At 43.5% G+C, this 19,945-nt stretch overlaps 5 protein-coding genes across 5 annotated transcripts; 3 read left to right on the top strand and 2 right to left on the bottom strand.

Moving 5' to 3' along the window:
• Positions 1-3,126: 3,126 nt before the first annotated feature.
• On the top strand, positions 3,127-5,144 carry LACBIDRAFT_314453 (uncharacterized protein; the record flags this gene model as incomplete). The annotated part of the gene is made up of 5 exons (XM_001889031.1): positions 3,127-3,167; positions 3,270-3,350; positions 3,426-4,235; positions 4,301-4,400; positions 4,455-5,144. 5 exons carry the CDS (start codon positions 3,127-3,129, stop codon positions 5,142-5,144), a joined length of 1,722 nt encoding a protein of 573 aa, XP_001889066.1.
• Positions 5,145-10,760: 5,616 nt separating this feature from the next.
• Positions 10,761-13,094, top strand: LACBIDRAFT_314452 (uncharacterized protein; the record flags this gene model as incomplete). The annotated part of the gene is made up of 9 exons (XM_001889030.1): positions 10,761-10,973; positions 11,031-11,067; positions 11,121-11,253; positions 11,308-11,393; positions 11,443-12,061; positions 12,111-12,549; positions 12,605-12,632; positions 12,688-12,977; positions 13,038-13,094. 9 exons carry the CDS (start codon positions 10,761-10,763, stop codon positions 13,092-13,094), a joined length of 1,902 nt encoding a protein of 633 aa, XP_001889065.1.
• A 257-nt stretch (positions 13,095-13,351) lies between these two features.
• Positions 13,352-13,926, bottom strand: LACBIDRAFT_314451 (uncharacterized protein; the record flags this gene model as incomplete). The annotated part of the gene is made up of 5 exons (XM_001888980.1): positions 13,352-13,446; positions 13,505-13,570; positions 13,631-13,698; positions 13,752-13,843; positions 13,915-13,926. The coding sequence occupies 5 exons, from the start codon at positions 13,924-13,926 to the stop codon at positions 13,352-13,354; spliced, it is 333 nt and encodes a 110-aa protein (XP_001889015.1).
• A 270-nt stretch (positions 13,927-14,196) lies between these two features.
• Positions 14,197-15,544, bottom strand: LACBIDRAFT_295804 (uncharacterized protein; the record flags this gene model as incomplete). The annotated part of the gene is made up of 7 exons (XM_001888979.1): positions 14,197-14,244; positions 14,290-14,517; positions 14,568-14,626; positions 14,674-15,079; positions 15,132-15,148; positions 15,200-15,390; positions 15,456-15,544. 7 exons carry the CDS (start codon positions 15,542-15,544, stop codon positions 14,197-14,199), a joined length of 1,038 nt encoding a protein of 345 aa, XP_001889014.1.
• Positions 15,545-16,489: 945 nt separating this feature from the next.
• On the top strand, positions 16,490-18,981 carry LACBIDRAFT_314449 (uncharacterized protein; the record flags this gene model as incomplete). Its single annotated transcript, XM_001889029.1, has 17 exons — positions 16,490-16,622; positions 16,672-16,734; positions 16,784-16,818; positions 16,878-16,931; positions 16,977-17,014; positions 17,070-17,113; positions 17,164-17,232; positions 17,289-17,317; positions 17,368-17,412; positions 17,460-17,590; positions 17,643-17,893; positions 17,941-18,007; positions 18,065-18,295; positions 18,351-18,584; positions 18,638-18,670; positions 18,721-18,749; positions 18,821-18,981. 17 exons carry the CDS (start codon positions 16,490-16,492, stop codon positions 18,979-18,981), a joined length of 1,647 nt encoding a protein of 548 aa, XP_001889064.1.
• Positions 18,982-19,945: the final 964 nt, after the last annotated feature.

Raw genomic sequence — 19,945 nt, 5'->3', positions numbered from 1 at the left:
TAGTAGTGTCTGCTTTTTTGGACTACAATGGTTTGTAGTGTCCGGTTTTTTCATTACCAAAGTTAATAGTGTCCGCTTTTTACAAAAGTTAGTAGTGTCTGCATTTTCGGACTACAATGATTTGTAGTGTCCGCTTTTTGAGACTACAAAAGTTAGTAGTGTCTATTTTTTCGGACTACAATGGTTTGTAGTGTCCGCTTTTTGAGACTACAAAAGTTAGTAGTGTCTGCTTTTTTGGACTACAATGGTTTGTAGTGTCCGGTTTTTTCATTACAAAAGTTAATAGTGTCCGCTTTTTACAAAAGTTAGTAGTGTCTGCATTTTCGGACTACAATGGTTTGTAGTGTCCGCTTTTTTCATTACAAAAGTTAATAGTGTCCGCTTTTTGAGACTACAAAAGTTAGTAGTGTCTGCTTTTTCAGGCTACAATGGTTTGTAGTGTCCGCTTTTTCCATTTCAAAAGTTAATAGTGTCCACTTTTTGAGACTACAACGGTTTGTAGTGTCCACTTTTCTGACATATAGTATGTAGTGTGGTTAACTATGTATATATAGGTCATTGGGGATATGATTGAAGGATTGGGATGAGTTGACATTCTGCCACTTATGAATAGTTGCTTTTGATGTCAGGTCCATGGCTGTTTTCCATACTTGCAATCTGTCATGTCTTTTCACATGGGAAGCCACTATCCTATCTTTGATGTTGGTCAACCTTCCACTCAGATCAGTATCTGCTGTCCTATGTCTGACCACAGTCAATCTTCACATGATTTTTTTGGAGGGATAAATTCTCTGTCCTACCAATGCAACTTGTCATGTCTTTCAATACCAAGACCAGTTGTCATTGTCCAAGCCTTCACCACTGGGGTCAGCCTTGAGTAGATTGATTTAAAGGTACCAAAAGTGAATTAAATAGGTGGTTGGTCCTGTCTGTTTTTCAATGTGTATCCAGGATTCATGTGACACACACCCTTTGATTAGATAGGATAGTGACTTCTCATGTGAAAAGACATGACAGATTGCAAGTATGAAAAACAGCCATGGACCTGACATCAAAAGCAACTATTCATAAGTGGCAGAATGTCAACTCATCCCAATCCTTCAATCATATCCCCAATGACCTATATATACATAGTTAACCACACTACATACTATATGTCAGAAAAGTGGACACAATTAACTTTTGTAATGAAAAAAGCGGACACTACAAACCATTGTAGTCTGAAAAAGCAGGTACAATTAACTTTTGTAATGAAAAAAGCGGACACTACAAACCATTGTAGTCTGAAAAAGCAGGTACAATTAACTTTTGTAATGAAAAAAGCGGACACTACAAACCATTGTAGTCTCAAAAAGCGGACACTATTAACTTTTGTAATGAAAAAAGCGGACACTACAAACCATTGTAGTCTGAAAAAGCAGTCACTACTAACTTTTGTAGTCTCAAAAAGCGGACACTGTTAACTTTTGTAATGAAAAAAGCGGACACTACAAACCATTGTAGTCTGAAAAAACAGACACTACTAACTTTTGTAGTCTCAAAAAGCAGACACTACTAATTTTTGTAGTCTTTGTCTGACCTTTGTGGTCTATGTCCAACTTTTGTAGTCTTTTTGGTAGTCTATTAGTAAACTTTGTAGGCTATAACTTACTTTTGTAGTATATCAGCAATCTTTTGTAGTCTGTCAGTGTCAATTACCCTTTTAGGGCATGTACCTTCCTTTTTGGGATAAATTTCCCACGATACAATAGTTGTAGCCCCTTCTCTTAGCTTTCTAAATCTGTTGAAATCATGTTGTTTAGTGTTCTTTTCATATAGAAAATTGCAAAAAACAAAAAAAAACGCAGCGCTTTTGAAAACCTTTTATCTCATATCTCCACAATGGAAGCACTTTAGGACATAATTCCAACTGATTCAGGAAGCTATGGTAAAGAGCTACAACTTTTGTTTTTTTACCATTTTTGGAAATTGGTCATGTGACCACCCTCCCAATGACCCATTGGATGGACCATAATAGCTATTTTATTGCTATCATGGAATATAATGAAAAATCATAATGATAGCCCTGGAGGCAGATATGAAATTGGAATGAAATATTGAGATACTCAATGAAAAATCCCAATGAAAGCTGTGGAATGTTCAATGAAAGTGCACATCATTAATTATGAAAGAAGCAATGAATACATATAACCTAGCTAATGAAATATTTATGAAATGCACAATGAAAGCACCCAGAATTGATAATGAAATATTCAATGAAAGCGCACAGCATTTAATATGAAAGAGGCAATGAATACACCTGACCTAGGGAATGAGATATTTATTGAAATTGCACAACATTAATTATGAAAAGTACAATGAAAGCATTCAATATTCCTAATGAAATATTCAATGAAAGCGCACACAATTAAATATGAAAGAGGCAATGAATACACCTGACCTAGGGAATGAGATATTTATTGAAATTGCACAACATTAATTATGAAAAGTACAATGAAAGCATCCAATATTCCTAATGAAATATTCAATGAAAGCGCACACAATTAAATATGAAAGAGGCATTGAATACACCTAACATAGGGAATGAGATATTTATTGAAATTGCACAACATTAATTATGAAAAGTACAATGAAAGCATTCAATATTCCTAATGAAATATTCAATGAAAGCGCACACAATTAAATATGAAAGAGGCATTGAATACACCTGACCTAGGGAATGAGATATTTATTGAAATTGCACAACATTAATTATGAAAAGTACAATGAAAGCATTCAATATTCCTAATGAAATATTCAATGAAAGCGCACACAATTAAATATGAAAGAGGCATTGAATACACCTGACCTAGGGAATGAGATATTTATTGAAATTGCACAACATTAATTATGAAAAGTACAATGAAAGCATTCAATATTCCTAATGAAATATTCAATGAAAGCGCACACCATTAAATATGAAAGAGGCAATGAATACACCTAACATAGGGAATGAAATATTTATTGAAATTGCACAACATTAATTATGAAAAAACAATGAAAGCATCCAAAATTCCTAATGAAATATTCAATGAAAGCGCACACCATTAATTATGAAAAAGGCAATGAATACACCTAACCCAGTGTATGAAATACCTATTGAAAGCGCACAGGTTTAATTATGAAAAGTACAATGAAAGAACTCAACAGCGTCAATGAAAAATTCATAGAAAGTGCATGATAATAATTATGAAAGCTTTTATGAAAGCTCCTAAGAAATGTTATGAAAGGGTCCTGTGGTCTTTGCCTACATTTTATGAAAAGAACATAGCCCTCATAAGAAAGAAAGACACAGGACACACCTATGAAAGGCCTTTCATAAAACTTGTGGACTTATACACACAGCTCTACAGGCAAGTGCCTTAGTTTTATGATAAAGGTGGTAGCCACTTGTGGTACGTCAAGATCATCGCTGGCGATCAGTTGACTATTGCGAGACAGCGATCAATTCTGAATGTACGTGTGGGTCATGAGAGCGGAGCTGATGCATGGAAACATATCGTACTCATGCCTGGGTTGTTTCATGCAAAGATCGCCGATTGTCATGGCCTCCTCCAAGTTCACTTTGGAAAATCATCAACTCGCAGTCCAGGAAGCCTCGCATTTCACAACACTTGCCTCAACCAGATCCCAATTGTCCTGACTTCCCTCCCATCATTTCATGTCTGTCGTGATTTGAGTATGGTGTCCCTCTATGCCTGCATCCTCCATTGTCTCCTGCTAGTCTCTGGAACAAGCACCCTAGAAGAATACATCAGCAAGAAGCTGACGTGGGAAGCAATGTGTATCCATGCACACAAAATTCTGGAGACATACGCAAATGCTGATCGAGTCCAAGAGCTTCAAGAACCAAGAATTGTCAAGGAACGCAAACCAGATGCAGAAAAGAAAGCAGAGAAAAAGAGCGACATTCTGCCCAAAAGTGAAGCAACAGCGCAGTCAAAGAAACCCCAAGAAGTTCCCCTTCCACACATTCCAAAAGGTGACATGGTGTTCGAGAATGCAAGTTTGTTTATGTGTGATGCTCTCCTCACACGACTCTTTTCAGACACAATCAAATCTGGTGACTCAGGCCTTATTATCTTGGTGCTCAAGCTTTGGTCCTTTGCATACTGGGGAAGTGGATGGCTAAAATATGCACACAAAATGCTGCACCTCCTTCACAATCTCGTCAATGTTTGGACATCTCAACTTCGGTATGTGTAATGTATCCATGCAGAGTCAATTCAAGCTTGCACTTACATCCAGCATTCTCTCCCAGAAAAATCATAGTTCAGAACTGGCTACTTAACCCTACAGGAAAGGCTAATACCTTCGTTGAGATTGACCTTGTGCAGGAACATCTCAACTTCTGGATTAAGGTGAGCCCCTCTCTGTTCGGCTGATGATGTTGTGATGCTACCACCTTCCAACAGAAAGTATACAAGGCCGACAGTGACGGTCATTCATGGGATTGGCTTTCTCTTGTTTCTCTGTGTATTGATGTCTTGCGGCGAGTTGCGAAGAAGATTCACAGTGAATTAGGTTCTCAGCTGGGATCAAAGCACACAATTCCTGACCTACATAAGGACATTCAAACCCTGATGGATGCTCTGAATGAGCACGAAGTCTATGTTGTGAAAGACGGCAGGGTTTTGGATGCAAACGATACCCCCGTGCCCAATGTCATCTCAACTGGGTTAGTGGCACTTGCTCATGGGAACGCAACCAACCCACTGGCTGAATTCAATGCTCAGTACGACAGCCTTTGCGAGCGCCGTAAACTCGTGCCTATTTCCAATCTATGCCTAATATCTGCCAACACGCATCACCCTGAATCCTCGACAGCTGTCCCCATCCCTGTGATCACTGAACAAATACCAGCCAACGAAACAGGTTCGGAAGACGAATACGAAGGCTTACCCCAGTTGGCAATAACTTCAGACTCAGAGGATGAGGAAGATCGCGAAGATCCTTATGACAAGGATTTGTTTGCTGATTCACCAACCCTTACGCGACTAGAGGAAGAGGATGTGGCATTAGAGATGGATGATTTGGTGTTGGATGACCCTGGGATGGATTGGGATAGCAACGAGCAAGGAGACAGTGATGAGGACTTGGACTGAGGTTGCGCGCACAGACCCATCAACGACGACGACAAAGTCACTTCAAAATTTTACACAAAAACTTATATACTCAAATCTACTCTATGCCTCTCAAAAATCACTTTTTGTATACCCTCCCTGAGCACTTTTTTTCATCATTCCACACTTTTTTCGACTAAGTGACCCCCTCTGAAATGGCAGGGAGATTTTCGCCCTCTCAAAATGGCGACAAGAGTGACCAGCCGGCTTTTCGAATTGAGGAGTCACGTGAGTCAATTATGTAATCAAAAAGCCAGCTGGGGACAAGCCTACTGACATGCCCTCCATTTCTGGAAGAAACCCCTCCGGAAATGTCACATGCTCTCCAGCCATCCATTGTTACGTCAGCCGCAGGTCGTCTTGACGCTTGCACACCGACGTTGTTCCTTCTACCATAACGACGAAAGATCCTATGTTCTCACTTTGTTGCTTTGAGTCTACTGTGGGTCGTAGACATGCATTCATGCAAGGTCAAGACTTGACGGCCATGCCAATATCTAGGTATTAGATGAGTGACAAGTCTGCTCATACAAGAGGGGTACTATGCTAAGGACGTCGGCCCCTTCAAATCGGCTTTTGAGCATGACAGGATTGGTCAGTACATAAATTTCATATAATTCTGTAGTGAGAATTACATATTTCCGAGCAAGTAAGCAAGCAATACCGGACTGCGAAGTTAATTCATTCACGATGAAGGAGATAATGCCAGACGCACCATGTAAGTACTTCACAATTTGTCCCTTGGGTCAACTTAACTTGAACTTAACCTACCTTTATAATAATTAGAATCTAGATTTCCACAAGCCACGAATTACCTCAGAGTGGCTGCATCACTAACTTTGTTGTGGCATATGCGAAGGCAAATTCTTGAGCAACATGTATCACTTGAGACAGGGTCCAATGTTTGATCTAGGCAAAGGTACCTCTGTAATTGTCGACACTCCTAGAATAATAAAGCTGTTGTGTATGCCAAAAACATTGATTAACAAAATTTTAAACTGTTGAACAATAAGAACATCAGCCATATTGACAGACCAATTCCATTATTTTATTCTTTAACATATTCTTCAGCTGAGTGGTGTTGCCATGGCTACCAAGACTATTTCTCAAAGACATCGTTTAAATATGCAAATTAAATGTGGTTGAAGTTCTTATTGTTCTTTATTTTCTAATTTTGAGAATTAATGTTTTCAGGATGCACATTCACTTCATTATTTTTCAAGTGGCCACAATTAAGGAGGTCCATTTGTCCTGATTATTTATTAGGCCCTGCCTCAAGTGTATGTATACTGTACTATATGACCACGTCTTCACATCACACATCACACTCAGTAAATAGCAAAGTCGCATGTTAGTCATGAGAAAGTCATCAATTAGAGGTTGTCTGACTAAATGTCGTTTTTTTTAAGTGTTTCTGACTATCCTCGTACTACAATAGTCATACATTAGTCTATGCCTCAGTCATGTACCAGTCATACAATAGTCATATCTCAGTCATTGATGCTTGGGCCCAATTCAAGATAGGAAATAGGCTGAATAAATTATATTTGACCACTTTAGAGGATACATGTAGTGGCTAAGTATAGAACACTCAGGTCCAGAGTACTGGCATAAGGACTCAGGATAATGTCAGAATACAAGGCCTCTCTGCAACACATCGAGTCCATTTGAAGGTTCCAACGACACCATCGAGTGGTAGATCCAACATGTATTTGCACGGGAAATGGGGAGGGAGGTGATGGATGTGTCACCTGGATTTGAGCAGGAGGCATCAAGAATATGGTTGTTGTCATCGGGCAAAGAGTATCTGTGCTCATCATGTTTTGGTGGTGGTGATGGTGGGACATCCAGCAAAAGAGTGTTGTCACTAGACCTAGGCTAATATCACTCTTCGTCAAGCATCGCCATTGCATTTTCATTGGTCAGCAGCTGAGATGAATACCATATGAAGGAGCCTCACCTGCAAGCCTGTAACCACAATCCACCCTGTTCCATCCAACGACTTGCCTGCCCCCTCCTCCTCATGTGCCTTGGTGACTGAGACATGTTGGACATAGTAGAGTGTGAGGAATACAAATTAGGTACCCATAATGTTGAGTTAGGGGACTTACTCTCTGCAACGCGCTGCACTTCTCAATTCTTGAAGGAATCATTTTGCAAACATCTGGAGGAGGTAATAAGTCTGATGAGCAAGCTATAGCAGAATGAGTAGACAGCAATAAAATGAACTTATTGTTGCCCAGCCGAAGAGATGAGGTCAAAGACTTTGTGCAAGGAGGAAAGTGACAAGTTCAAGTTCAAGACTTTCAAGTTCCAACATGTCGAGTTGAGTGATCATGTGACTTTCAACGCTCAGCAGCTCCAAGTCCAAAGCACCACAGCCTGCAGCCTCATGCCCTCAATTTGTAGACAAAGACTCTTGACATAGCCATGTATATAAAAGGTATGACAATGTTGATACTAACTTACAACTAAACTCACCTCCCATTTGATGCCAAGGGGAGGGAGGCATGAAAATGACAGATGTGTTATATATTTCTGACTAACCTCTGACTTGCTATGATTTTCATTGACTTTGCTTTTTACTGAGCATCACAAACGGTTGTGAAGGAAGGGAAGTAGGCGTGATGTCATGCATCACACCAAGTTTTGAAGAGTTTTTTCTTTGAATTAAAAATAGTCATTCTTTTCTGGACCTGTGGTGCCTTTCTTAAGCATCACATTTGACATATTTAGAACCATGCCATACTTGAGGAATGCATGCTTACCTTCCAGCCAAAAAATTGACAGGTCACTGGGCCAAACCATCTGAGAAATAGTGGTGGATGAAGAGCAAAAACTCTTCGTCACACATCACACAGGACAATGAAGCGACAAAGAGATGGTCAAAAGGTGTCACACCCCAAGGGGCCTGAACAGTTGGTCGTATTAGTACAGTACAACGTAAGGCTTAAGTGCACCCCCAATCCGCAATCTGCTCTGCCAGCACCCCATGCAACTAGTACAAGGTGGAAGGGAGCGAATGATGTTGGACTTGATGATGCCCGATTACCTGGGATGGCAGTTGTCATTCAAATTCCAATCCTCCTTACTGTGTGTTACAAAAAACTTGTCGAAGTTTCTGTCCTTCAATACTCATACCCCACAATGCCGTCCACAGTCAAACCAATCAATGAAACAACTGATCACGGTGCACCGAATAGTGTTCCTACAGCACTGCAAATATTGCAATAACACAAAGCAAGTCTTCTTCCAGACTTCCGTCAAGACTCAAAATGCTCACCGACGAGGTCCCAGACTCCCAAGGTAATTTGAAATATCTTCCGAATGTAATCATACTTACCTGCTATGCATAGCCTTCTGCACAACGACAGTTCACGGTTGCATGGTTACCTCAAGGGGGTGGCGGAACGTGGATTTTAGATATACAGTCGCATTACAAATTAAGGCACCCTCAGTCTACCCCCCCTACCCCCCAAAAAAGGAAACTTCCGAGTTCCTATGTCAAAAACATACTCAAGTAGGTATGTAGTACTTATGTTACATTTTGGATCTGTTACTACATGCAACAACACTTCACCCCCATAGTATCCATACAAGTCGATATGCTGCTGCAGATTTGCTTGACTGCCTGTTCCAACAGGAATCTCTTTCTCACATTCTGGGCAACAAAGCTTGGTGTCGCTCGTAAACCCTGACACTTGTCTGTAATACAGTATTGCATTAGAATATATATCTAAAATAGGGACTTACTTCTTCTTTGCCATACTTTTTGCGAATCTGAGCAGTGTTATAAAAAAGTTTGTTGACTTTTTTTTTGCTCTCAGTCAAAATTTCGGACAGTAAATACATAGATTAAGTGTTTGCCATGCATCTGAACTTCCCAACTTCTTTGGGGAGCATGATTTGGCTTATTGGCAGGACTTTTGCAAAGTAGGTCACAAAAAATATTTCGACCCCCAAGTGGAGCCCCCCCCCCTAACCCTATATCCGGGATCCACGTTCCGCCACCCCCTTGGGTTACCTGATAGATGGGGCCTTGTGGCCATTCTGACATTTCATTTGGGTTGCTGGGGTCATTTCCTTGTTCCTCTGTTCATCTCGATGGTTCAAGTTGAATGTTGATTCACCCACACATTTTAGAAATGTCCTGGTGAAGCTGGGTTGTGTCGTAGTGTGTATTGGTAAATGACAATTTGGACTTGCAACTTCCAAGCACAAACAAAATGTCTTGGTGTCCCCCACAATAGATATACTCATTTTGAAAATGAGGGCTGCGTCTTGCAAGAGTGAGGCTAACCCTAAATATCTACATAGTGTAGTGTCAAGAAAGAATTGGGAGTCCTAGTAAGTATTTACAAAGTATTTATGTGGGAAGGCTCGACTATTGTGTAAGCCGCCGCACGACTGGATCAGCCGGATTATGGCCGGAAGTTAAATTTCACAAAAGCCAAGGGTTTCTCCAAAGCCTCGGAAACCCTGGGGGTCTCCGCAGAAACGGGGTTTCTCAATAGTTTTATCCCAAAAATAGGCTCATCAGATGCTTCAATTTTTTGTACGTTGAGAAGCTCTATCCCTTTACGGTAGCTGAAACTGACAGTACTATTACAGCGTTATATTACATTAGAAAATTACTGTACAACATAATTTTACCAACGATATCGCCGTTCAATTAGTTACCACAACTTTGTGACAGTGCTTGATGGTGCCCAACTTCATTTCACAATGTTGTGGTGATCAAGTGAACGGCACAGACGCGTCTCAAGTGCGTGTATTGTTTGGTAACTTTGGTTGTTATGGTCTCACCACGTGACATTGACACATGTCTCTCATGATCACCCAACTTGAACTTGCTGCCTCTTGCTGCTAACTACGATTCCTCTACGAGCACAGGTGAAGACGCACTTACACTTTGGTCTGTGTTTATGGTTGACGCAAATTAAAGCAAAGCACTGGAAGATGGGGCACGGGAGCAACACGGGGGAGCACATCGATGTCACTTGGATGCCACGGTTGAACGATCCATGAGTTTAACGAGGTTAGGCTTTTCGAATACGGTCACCTGAGCGGTTATTCACCCCATCCTACAGGTCTAGTGTCAAATCTGTCCGTAAATCTCCACTGCGCGCCTGTACAACCGAGATCCTGGTACTGGCATATTCCGTCGCTTCTTCCAGCACTTCTCGGGCCGTTCATGTCTTTCCACCAACAGTGTCCACACAGTTGTGGGACTGTTCAGGTTCTCACTAATCTTTCTCTGAGTGCGAATATAGCGCTGACTTCGACCTGCACAGATGTCAGGCATTGAAGGGTGAACAGAGGTCAGAGGGATATCAAAACGCTCAGAACACGCCTTAGACGAGTGGCAAGTCTTCTATTGTTTCCCCTCAAAATATATACTAATAGGCTTGTCCTTTACAAGGCGAGCAGTCTCGGCGCTCGATCTTTGCCTAGATTGCGTACGAGGTTGGACTCACAACACTCTGCGGCAAACCTGCAGGCCGCCTTGAGGCACAAGTGTTTATAGAGTCTAGGACCTCCCCACTTGATTCCATTCTTGTCGTCTCTTTTCACCTCCATTCTTAGCAAGTGATCCACATGAACGATAGTGGATCACCTCTCAACCTCGAGCTCTTCAACTCGAAGGCCATGGATGACTGCCTTCAGAAGTTGACGAAAGTGTCAAATCCAAAATATGCTCATCCAATTGTTTTGCCCTGTGCCAACGTCGAGCCGAAGCTCTATCATGCTTGCAGGAATCCAGGGACGATGGCGTGCAGCGCGTGCAAACTCGTGTCATATTGTTCGAAAGTGCGTAATCCTCTTTACTGCTTAGTCGTCGTTTTGCTTCCCCGACCTTTTGTGTAGGATTGCCAGACGACCCACTGGCACCGGCATAAGAAAGGTATCTCTCAGTGCCTACCTCCAGTGTTGTACTCAATCTGTTGCAATTCTTAGACTGCAAGCACGCACTGCGTTCCACGAATTGGCGGCCTAGCTGGACTGTTGAAAAGCGCTTACCTTCATTTATCGTGGGAGGGCCTGTGGAAGGAGGCCATGAGTGGTCCGCTTTATCACAGGGCATTTCGTTGTATGCTCATTGCTCCGCCTATCTAATGATGGACTTTTAATCTACAATTTGTAGATGGGGCAACACTCCCGCCATTGACATAGTCAACCTCCCCGACAACGAGAACAATGCGACGAAGGATTTTTTCCTGGCATTCATTGGTCCGTATTTCTGACACTCTTTTATCGCGAGGCTGAAGTCATGTTTCAGCGTCTAGAGATCTTCGGCACGTCGTGCGCACTCTAAATTGTCTTCCGTCCAACTACTCTGGGAACCTCGAAATCCTATTGAACGACCACAACGTGCCAATCGTTTGTCGCAATATCGTCATACTCCTTATCTTAGGAACCACTGCGGACAAAGCTATGGCGGCCGATATCGCCCTACACTTCTGGTACTCGATGTTAATGCCTGCTGAGTATCGTATCTCAATCTCCGCAATCATTACCTCATGGATGAAACGAGCCTACGATCAAGGGTTTGGATCCCTAGTCATTCCTCTTGGCCAAAATTCATCGCTAAGATGTACCATAACTAAACCGATGTGTATTTATCTCGGGCATTACAACTCCACCTCTTTCTCGGTGCAAGATATCCAAAACCAATACGACAAAGTGAGAAATGCACCAAGCCGTGGAGATTACCGTGATAGAATGTACGCAGCACTGCGACCATCACATCGCGTCGCATTCCGACAATTCCGCCGATTTGGCCTTGTTCTTCCCTGCGGGGCCCCAACCGCCCATTTCAACGCCCCAAACCTCTCTCTTTTTTCGCTCGAAGGGGGGTGGTTTGAATCCGATTACGCTGACCCATTGGAAGGTTGGGAGTAAGTCCATATTCTTCTTCAGAAACAGCATTGCGTAATTGTTGGACAGCATAGGGGATGTGGTGAACGTCGGGAAAGCACACGGAGCCAACGCCGAAGACATTTACGGCTGCCTCTACTTTTTCCTCTCTGAACAGCTGCGTGGGGTGGCTGATAGATTACAAACTACGTCAACATCCTTCTTCGTCCAGATGCTCGATGCATGCGACCTTGCGTGCAAAATTCGAGACGGCTCGTTGACTGCGGACGGCATCCCTTCGAGCATCCGTTTCGACCGCATCGATGTTTCAAATATCATCGACGTCAATTATGTAGGTCTGAATAACGTTTTAATGTCCTGGTCCCCTTTGCTCTGTGATAATCGCACTGCTGCTATCGTCGGGTATTTCATGAATTGGTTCATGGTCCAAGCCAACGGCCGCGTTTCCGGGGCAGGTGAATCGGTTAACACTAAGCTTATGGATAGTCTGTGGAATAAAGTAAAGCAGGTAAGCCTTTAATAATTGTCGTGGCCGGACAGTCCAATTCTTACCTTATCACGAGGGCGCGGAGTGGAATCACATGGATTTCAGTACGTCCAGACTGATTACGCGATTACTTTGCAGGTCATTGCTTACTCTGCTTAGATGATATGAAGACCAAGCTGTACATCCTCGCTGATGTCGTTGACACTCTCTATGATAATTCCAAGCCGTTTTCCGAATTCTTGAAGAAGCAAGGGATTGATAATATTCTCAACAAGACAGGCTTGACTTTGAGGCGAAAACACACCATCGTATCACCTGTGCGCACTCCCCCCCCTGCCCGAATATTCCCAGATATCTCACCTCCGAATATACAGAGACTGCGGGTTCCCCTCAAAGCAAAACCCAATGCTTTGCCTCAATTTTCTGACGATGACAGCTGTTATTACCATGTCAGTGTATTGCCTTCATTTGTACCGCAATCCGGCTTGTACTAATAATTCACGCAACAGACGCTTTTGACTTCTTATACTTGGGCAGAACGTTTCGTTGAGTTTTCGCGTAGATGACTTTTGCTTCTTGTACATTCATGCCATGATGCTCTCCGGAAAGCGTTCACTATAATTTCCTTCCGACAACGAAATGCCACCACAGCTCACATGCTCATTATTATCGGGTCCAGGTCGATTGTCGGGTAACCCTGATTGGAGATAAGAAGATCTAAAGTGTTTTTGCAGACTACCGCGTTCGTCACAAGCCAACCATTATGATCACTTTATTACATACTACTACAAAAATTCTACTGCAAAAATTCGACGGGTTTCTGCTATGAAAATTCCTCAAGCCATGCCTTCGGATGTCCAGAGCGGGTACTATACTCTGTCCACTTAGCACTTGCATTCCTCAGGCTTGCACGCGCAGCTGAATGAAATTCATCAGTAATTATAACTAGTCTTCCACCGACAAAGCAGCGACTCACTTGGTGCAATTGCAGGTTGTGCTTCCACATCCTGCCTCGTTAACAGGGGCGGTCCCGCAGGTGCAGCTACAAGAAACATAAATCAGACATCAAAATCTCCAAAAAAAATAAGTAATTTAGGCTTACCTGGTGCACTTGCACGACGTGCAGGAGCATCCTGTAGAAGAAACTCGAGAGATAGGGGTGAAGGTATTCTAAATCGCAAGAAAGTTAGGCATATTCAAAAGATCGTAACCGATGTACTCACAAAGAGCATGATGTCTTCTGGAGGTCTAGTAACTGGTAGCTTGAGTATGAATGATGAAATACCCAAACGCCGTCGTTCCCCTTTATAGTTTTCTGGGGTGTTATGAAATTTGCCGAAATGGGTAAGTTGAGGCATTTGTGCGTCAGCGCCAAGAGTCGCTGACAAAGGGCATCATCCAAAAAACCACGCAATGATTGGTCACCATGTTGTTTAAAAAATCGCTCAGTGACGAGGTGGTGGGCCTTCTACTCAGTTCTAGCAGGTGAGGTACCGGTGACGCGTGCGCTGTGAGTCATTATTATTCACTAAAAGACATCCTCCTTCCCCGACGTGAACGGGTCGAGTCTTCACGTAGTACTAGCTGCAGTCTGATAACAGAATCGGATAGGCAGAACGTTTCAGATGACTTTTGCTTCTTGTAAATGCCAGTAAAGTTTGACTTGAATCATGATGCCCCCGCAAAGCGTTCAGCATAGTTAAGAAATTTCAAACGCTGTCAGAGTAGTAATTACGACAATGAAATGCCACCACAGCTCACATACTCATTATCAGGTCCATGGCTCCCCATAACCCATAACTGAACCTCACGCACATCGTACGTCCCCAAAGAGTCGACTTTCACGTTCCCAGCGTTCGCTAGCGTTTCCGACGCATCGCCTGCCGATAATTTCCGCATAGCGTCGCTCACCAAAACATCCTCAATGTCCAATCCTAGTCTAAAGTTCCGCGGTTTTCGATGGCTCGTGTTGAGGATGGTGCAATGTAGCTGGAAACGTGAGTACTAGGCTTATGGATGGAAAACCAGAAAAGACAAACTTTGAGTGGTCGCGTATCGGTGATGTATCCTTCTAGTTTGAACTTTTGATGTATGAGATCTAACACCAGAATCAACTAGTACCCAAGAATACACGGAGATATTTACCAGAGACAGCCCACAGCTTCTGGTCTTCAACACTCCCAGGTCCGAAAAACAGCACGTTCTTGCCCTTGCCGCCTTCAGGGAACCACCCCATCTCGTTTAATGTTACTTTCACGCCCTCATCGCCGTTGAGGATGTCTAGGATATGTGGGCGGAGGGAAGCGAGGAGTGCGAGTGCGGTTTGTGGGGTTTTCTTGGTTGGTGTGGTGGATGGGCTTGGATCTGAATTGTCGGCCTCGAGCGCCATCACGCCGAGAGTTAGATGTAGCCTTCTTGGGTCGATCACGATGGATTTGTCGAGCCCGCCAATGCGTGTCGACGGTCCGGGAACTTGAGGGTTGGGACGCCCTTGTGCTAGTAATGCATTTTGAAAGGTGCCGATTTTGGCGCGTAGAGTGGGGTGGTTGTTCTTCGTCGAGTTGAATAGAGTTGTTCGTAAGTAAGGGAGTGATAGGACTTACGAGAGGGAGAGCGAGAACTGTTTGAGGGGATCAAAAACAGAGTGGGTGTGAAGAAGATCCCAACTTACAATGTGTTGGACGGATCTTATTCCCATCGACCTTTGGAGAAGCTACTTTCTTAGGCCATGCCTTCCTTACGCCGTCGCCTTGCCCGTCGCGTGTAGAAACACGATCCGACCTTTTGGATTTTCGTCCTGCACGACCACCTCCGCCGGCGTTGGATTCGATGGATGACGCCACGGTCGTTGATGTTAAAAACCTAGTATGCACGACGTAAGATGACTGAACAGCAACACCTATGGTAACCTTAGTAAAAGTATACACTTTTGCAAGTAGTGGATCTGTGAATTGGAAGCTGGAGAGTTGTATCGGAAGCCTTGTTGGACGAGGAGACGGCGTGACTTCAGTATCATCTCGACATCACGCAAGTGTGACACTGATTTTCAACCCCGGTGAGAAATTTACATAACGAACGGGCACAAAATTCTACCCGCTCATCGCAAACATATCTCAGCCGCGGGGAACAGGCCTCAATACAACTCGCATACCGATAAATGACACATCAACCGAGAGATAATTACTCAGGTGCGAATAATCAAGACGGATGAAGGGATCCCCATCATCGACAGTCGACGTCGGTAAACACTGTCACTTCAATCAACGTTGGTGGAGTCCAGCGGACTGACAAATGCCAGGTGGGCTTGGAGCGCCGAAGGATGACATTGGAATCCTCATCTTCATTAGCTTTCAGCCTCCCTCATTCCCCCACCTCAAAAACGCTGTCCAGGTATGTGCAGCAACCACCCATTGCCATTTCAGGCCACCAACGAAGAACAGAAGTCCCAAGGGTGTATCTCGGACCCTCTCCACTTCGATAAGTAATATGGGCGGCTACCGGGGGTGATAACGTGGTGCTTCTTTCCAAAAAGGACATCAAAGAGTGGGAACGACATTCACCGCGGGCTTTTGCACTTTCTGGACCTTGTATGTATACAAACAACGTCTCATGGGATCAATCAGCGTAATAACCATCTCGTAGAACTCACATGCGGGATTGGTCGGAAGCTCAAAGGAATGGTTACCTGACAAAGACGGGTCCCCACGTCCGCCTTTTTGTCCTTCCATCCTTCTTCATTTGGTGGTAATCCTTTCCCCTCGCCCCACAAAGCTTATGAATCCTTATTCATATTCTCAGCTGGGCTTGTACCAACGTACTCATAACTGTGTCATCTAGCCGGTGGATATTCGCTGAAGTAATCCTCTCGTGCCTCTTTTGTTTCTCGCCTCTGGATGAGCGATGCTATATATGCTAGGCAGATGCTCCTTCCGACTACATATCAACCCGCGCTTCCTTCGCCATGCTCTATCTGATTTTTCAAGTGATACTTATATACGGCGTATCTTTCGCGTTCTGGCGAATAGTCCGCCAGTACGTCGTCAAGACATCTCTGGATAACATCCCGGCTCCTCCCTCTCCATCGTTTTTCAAAGGTGCGATATTTATCCTCGCGAAACGAAGCACCCCTGAGCATTTATTTAGGAAATTATCGACAGCTTTTTACGACTCACGGTTGGGAGTTCCACAAGGAGATTGCAGCGAAGTGTAAGTGCTACGTCTTGTATTTATTACAGAAGTGAACGAGGCATATCAGACGGAGGGGTTGTAAAGGTCAAGGCTCTGTTTGGCGTGCGTCAACTAACCTTAGAGGGCAGAGTACAATCTAACACCCTGTTTAAACAACATAGGAAAGCCAGTTATATGTATACGATCCAAAGGCTTTGCATCACATCGTTGTCAAGGTCAGCTGCATGTTGTAATAACCTATCTTCGCTCACAGCAAGCAGGATCAATATGTCTACGAAGAACCATCGGCATTTATTCAGTAGTTATTCTCCTTCTGATTTACGGTTCTATCACTGACGAACTTTCGCCACCAGAGGCAACCTTCTGATCTTCGGTAAAGCTTTGATGTCGACTCTCGGTATGTGATGTAGATACGCTTTATAAGCTCGCCGTTTTGATTTATTCTAGGGGATTATCATCGCCGGCAAAGAAAGATGTTCAACCCAGTATTCTCTGTCACGAACATCCGTGTAATGGGTTAGTAGAACAGTCGTGTTTTCCTGACGTCGCCATGTTGTTGAACGTTGCCCCAGTACCCACCTTCTATCGTGTGATTTATCAGGTCAGTATCAGGTTGTTGATATATTTATACAAACTGGAATGTTACTTCAGCTCCGAGACTCTATTGCGAAGAAGGTCAGCAACGGCCCTCAAGAGGTAAGTTGCAATACCGAGACCTTCGCCGTGTCCTCAATATATTTTAGATTGACATGATCTCGTGGATGGGTCGAACAATGCTTGAACTAATCGGTCAAAGTGGATTTGGATACTCCTTTGATACTCTTGCAGAAAACGTCACCCCAAATCCATATAGTTCGGCACTGAAACATTTAGGGTAAGCATGCTCGAAATCTTCATATAAAACGACGGAGCTCAAGTCACTTCAGGCCGGCTTTGCTAAAGACCTCGCTCGTCCAAGCATACTTGTTCCATATGGCCAAGATTGGTAGCCCACGATTCCGCCGCTTCATAATCGACGTACTTCCGTGGAAGAACATGCACGATGTGCGCGACATTGTAGATGCTATGCACAAGACATCCTTGGAAATATTCGAATCGAAGAAGAAGGCGTTGTTGGATGGGGACGATGTCGTGGCAAGGCAGATCGGGCAGGGTAAGGACATCATGAGCATGCTACGTACGTCACTTGAATTATCTTTGAACCTTTTTAATTGACGTCGTTAGTAAGAGCCAATATGGATGCCTCAGAGGAGGATAGGCTTGAAGATGATGAACTTATTGCGCAAGTATCGTGTGTATTCCCTGTCGTGTGTCGCAATGACCGTTTCTAACCCCTTAATTTCATAAGAGCTTTGACATTCGCTGCGGTGGACACGACGTCGAGCGCACTATCTCGTATACTCCACTTACTATCGCAGCATCCAGACATCCAAGAGAAATTGCGTCGCGAGGTCACCGAGGTCCGCGCCGAAAGAGGAGACCTCCCTTACGATGAACTGACATCGCACCTCCCGTATCTCGATGCCGTTGTCAGAGAAACTCTTCGTCTTTACCCTCCCGTACCATTCCTCCCCAGAACGTACGTGCAAGTCCTCTCTCCAATTTTTAATTCTCTCCAACAGAATCCTTACTAGGACGCGCCGAGATATTGTCTTGCCTCTCTCTAAACCCTTGGAAGGTGTCAACGGAAAACTCATCCACGAAATACTGGTCCCGAATAACACAAATGTCATGATATCGATTATTGGAGCCAACCGAAACCCAGACATTTGGGGCCCTGACTCGCTTGAATGGATCCCGGAGAGATGGCTTTCCCCTCTTCCCTCATCTGTCTCTGATGCACATGTCCCAGGAATCTATTCTCATCTGTTCGTCGTCCAATTATTCCGTTCTTCTTTGATTATAACATTATTTCTCGTAGGATGACGTTTATGGGGGGAGGACGAGCTTGCGTGTACGTGTTCGTTTCTTCTCTACACGATCGCTTCACCAAAATTTCCATAGCGGCTTCAAGTTTTCGCAAATTGAGATAAGTATGTCGTCCGAGTGACGTTGCAACTCTTTCCTTATAGTCGTTAAACCTTTTTTTCTGGCTGTGCTATAGAGATCGTGCTGTCACTCTTGATCGAGTCTTTCCGCTTCGCTCCTTCCAAGAAGGAGATATTCTGGCAAACGACCACCGTCGTTACTCCGACTGTGTTAGGCGAAGGCGGTAAAATTCAACTTCCACTTCAAGTTACCAGGGTCGATTTCAAGAAGGACTGAAGCGTCGAGATGATTTTTTGATGTATTTTTCGACTCTTTTTTCCGTCAACCCGTTACCTTGGTAGGGCGAAACATCTTGTAACTTTAGTAACATTTCCAATATCCACAGTCACCATTATTTTGGTAAAGATACCTGAGGTTAACATCGCACCGAATAATTTACTTAACGAGGAACCGGTGTCGAAAATGATGAATCCTGGGGCATCCATTGTTACAGCTCACCTGGGAAGCGAAGAAACCAAAAACGATAGTTATTAGTCAGATTAACTGCAGCTGTATTGTTCTCTTTTAGTGGTGTTGCACAATCCTTGGTAAGTGTGATGACCAGTGACATGCCGTGACATAGCGTCACAGGGCCAATTTCTTGAGACATGGACTTTGTACCTTCCACAACACCAATTCAATATATTTTTTGCACTGGGTTTGAGGGAATGATGTGATTGAATCCACTGAGAGAGTTTTCCATGTAGAAATTTTATTTATTGCTCCAAAAATGCGAAATCAGCTTGTTTTCCCTGCCAAATTTGGCACTCTGGAGAGATTGGACTATAGCTTTCCAACCACAACACGTATGAGCATGGTTTGTAGGAGGATATTACTTAGAATTTGAATTCTAATCGATCTACGGATTCAGAATTTTTATTTGTGGCCCCTATGTCGAGATCACCCCTAAGAATGGGCACTTTAACATAGTTATGAGGTAGTAATTAAAATTCTGGACCCGTAGGATTGAAGCCACATATTAATCGGTTATTTAGTCTCTGCAATTCTAAGCCAAAATCCTATCCATTGTGAAGCTGATAGCTCGAGTAGGCAACATTGGGCTAATAGGTGCTGCATAGCCACCAAAATCAGACACATTGTAGATTTTTATACATTTGAATAGAGAATATCTATGCAATTCTGGCGCATTTTTTTTCTTGTAAATCGGTGGAGAATTGACTGAGCTACATCATTACAAGTT

This window comes from Laccaria bicolor, genomic scaffold (genome assembly GCF_000143565.1).
Source record: "Laccaria bicolor S238N-H82 LACBIscaffold_61 genomic scaffold, whole genome shotgun sequence".
In the NCBI taxonomy this organism is placed as follows: Eukaryota; Fungi; Basidiomycota; class Agaricomycetes; order Agaricales; family Hydnangiaceae; genus Laccaria; species Laccaria bicolor.
Note: the sequence above shows the minus strand (reverse complement) of the source record. Positions and strands in the feature narration are given on the sequence as shown.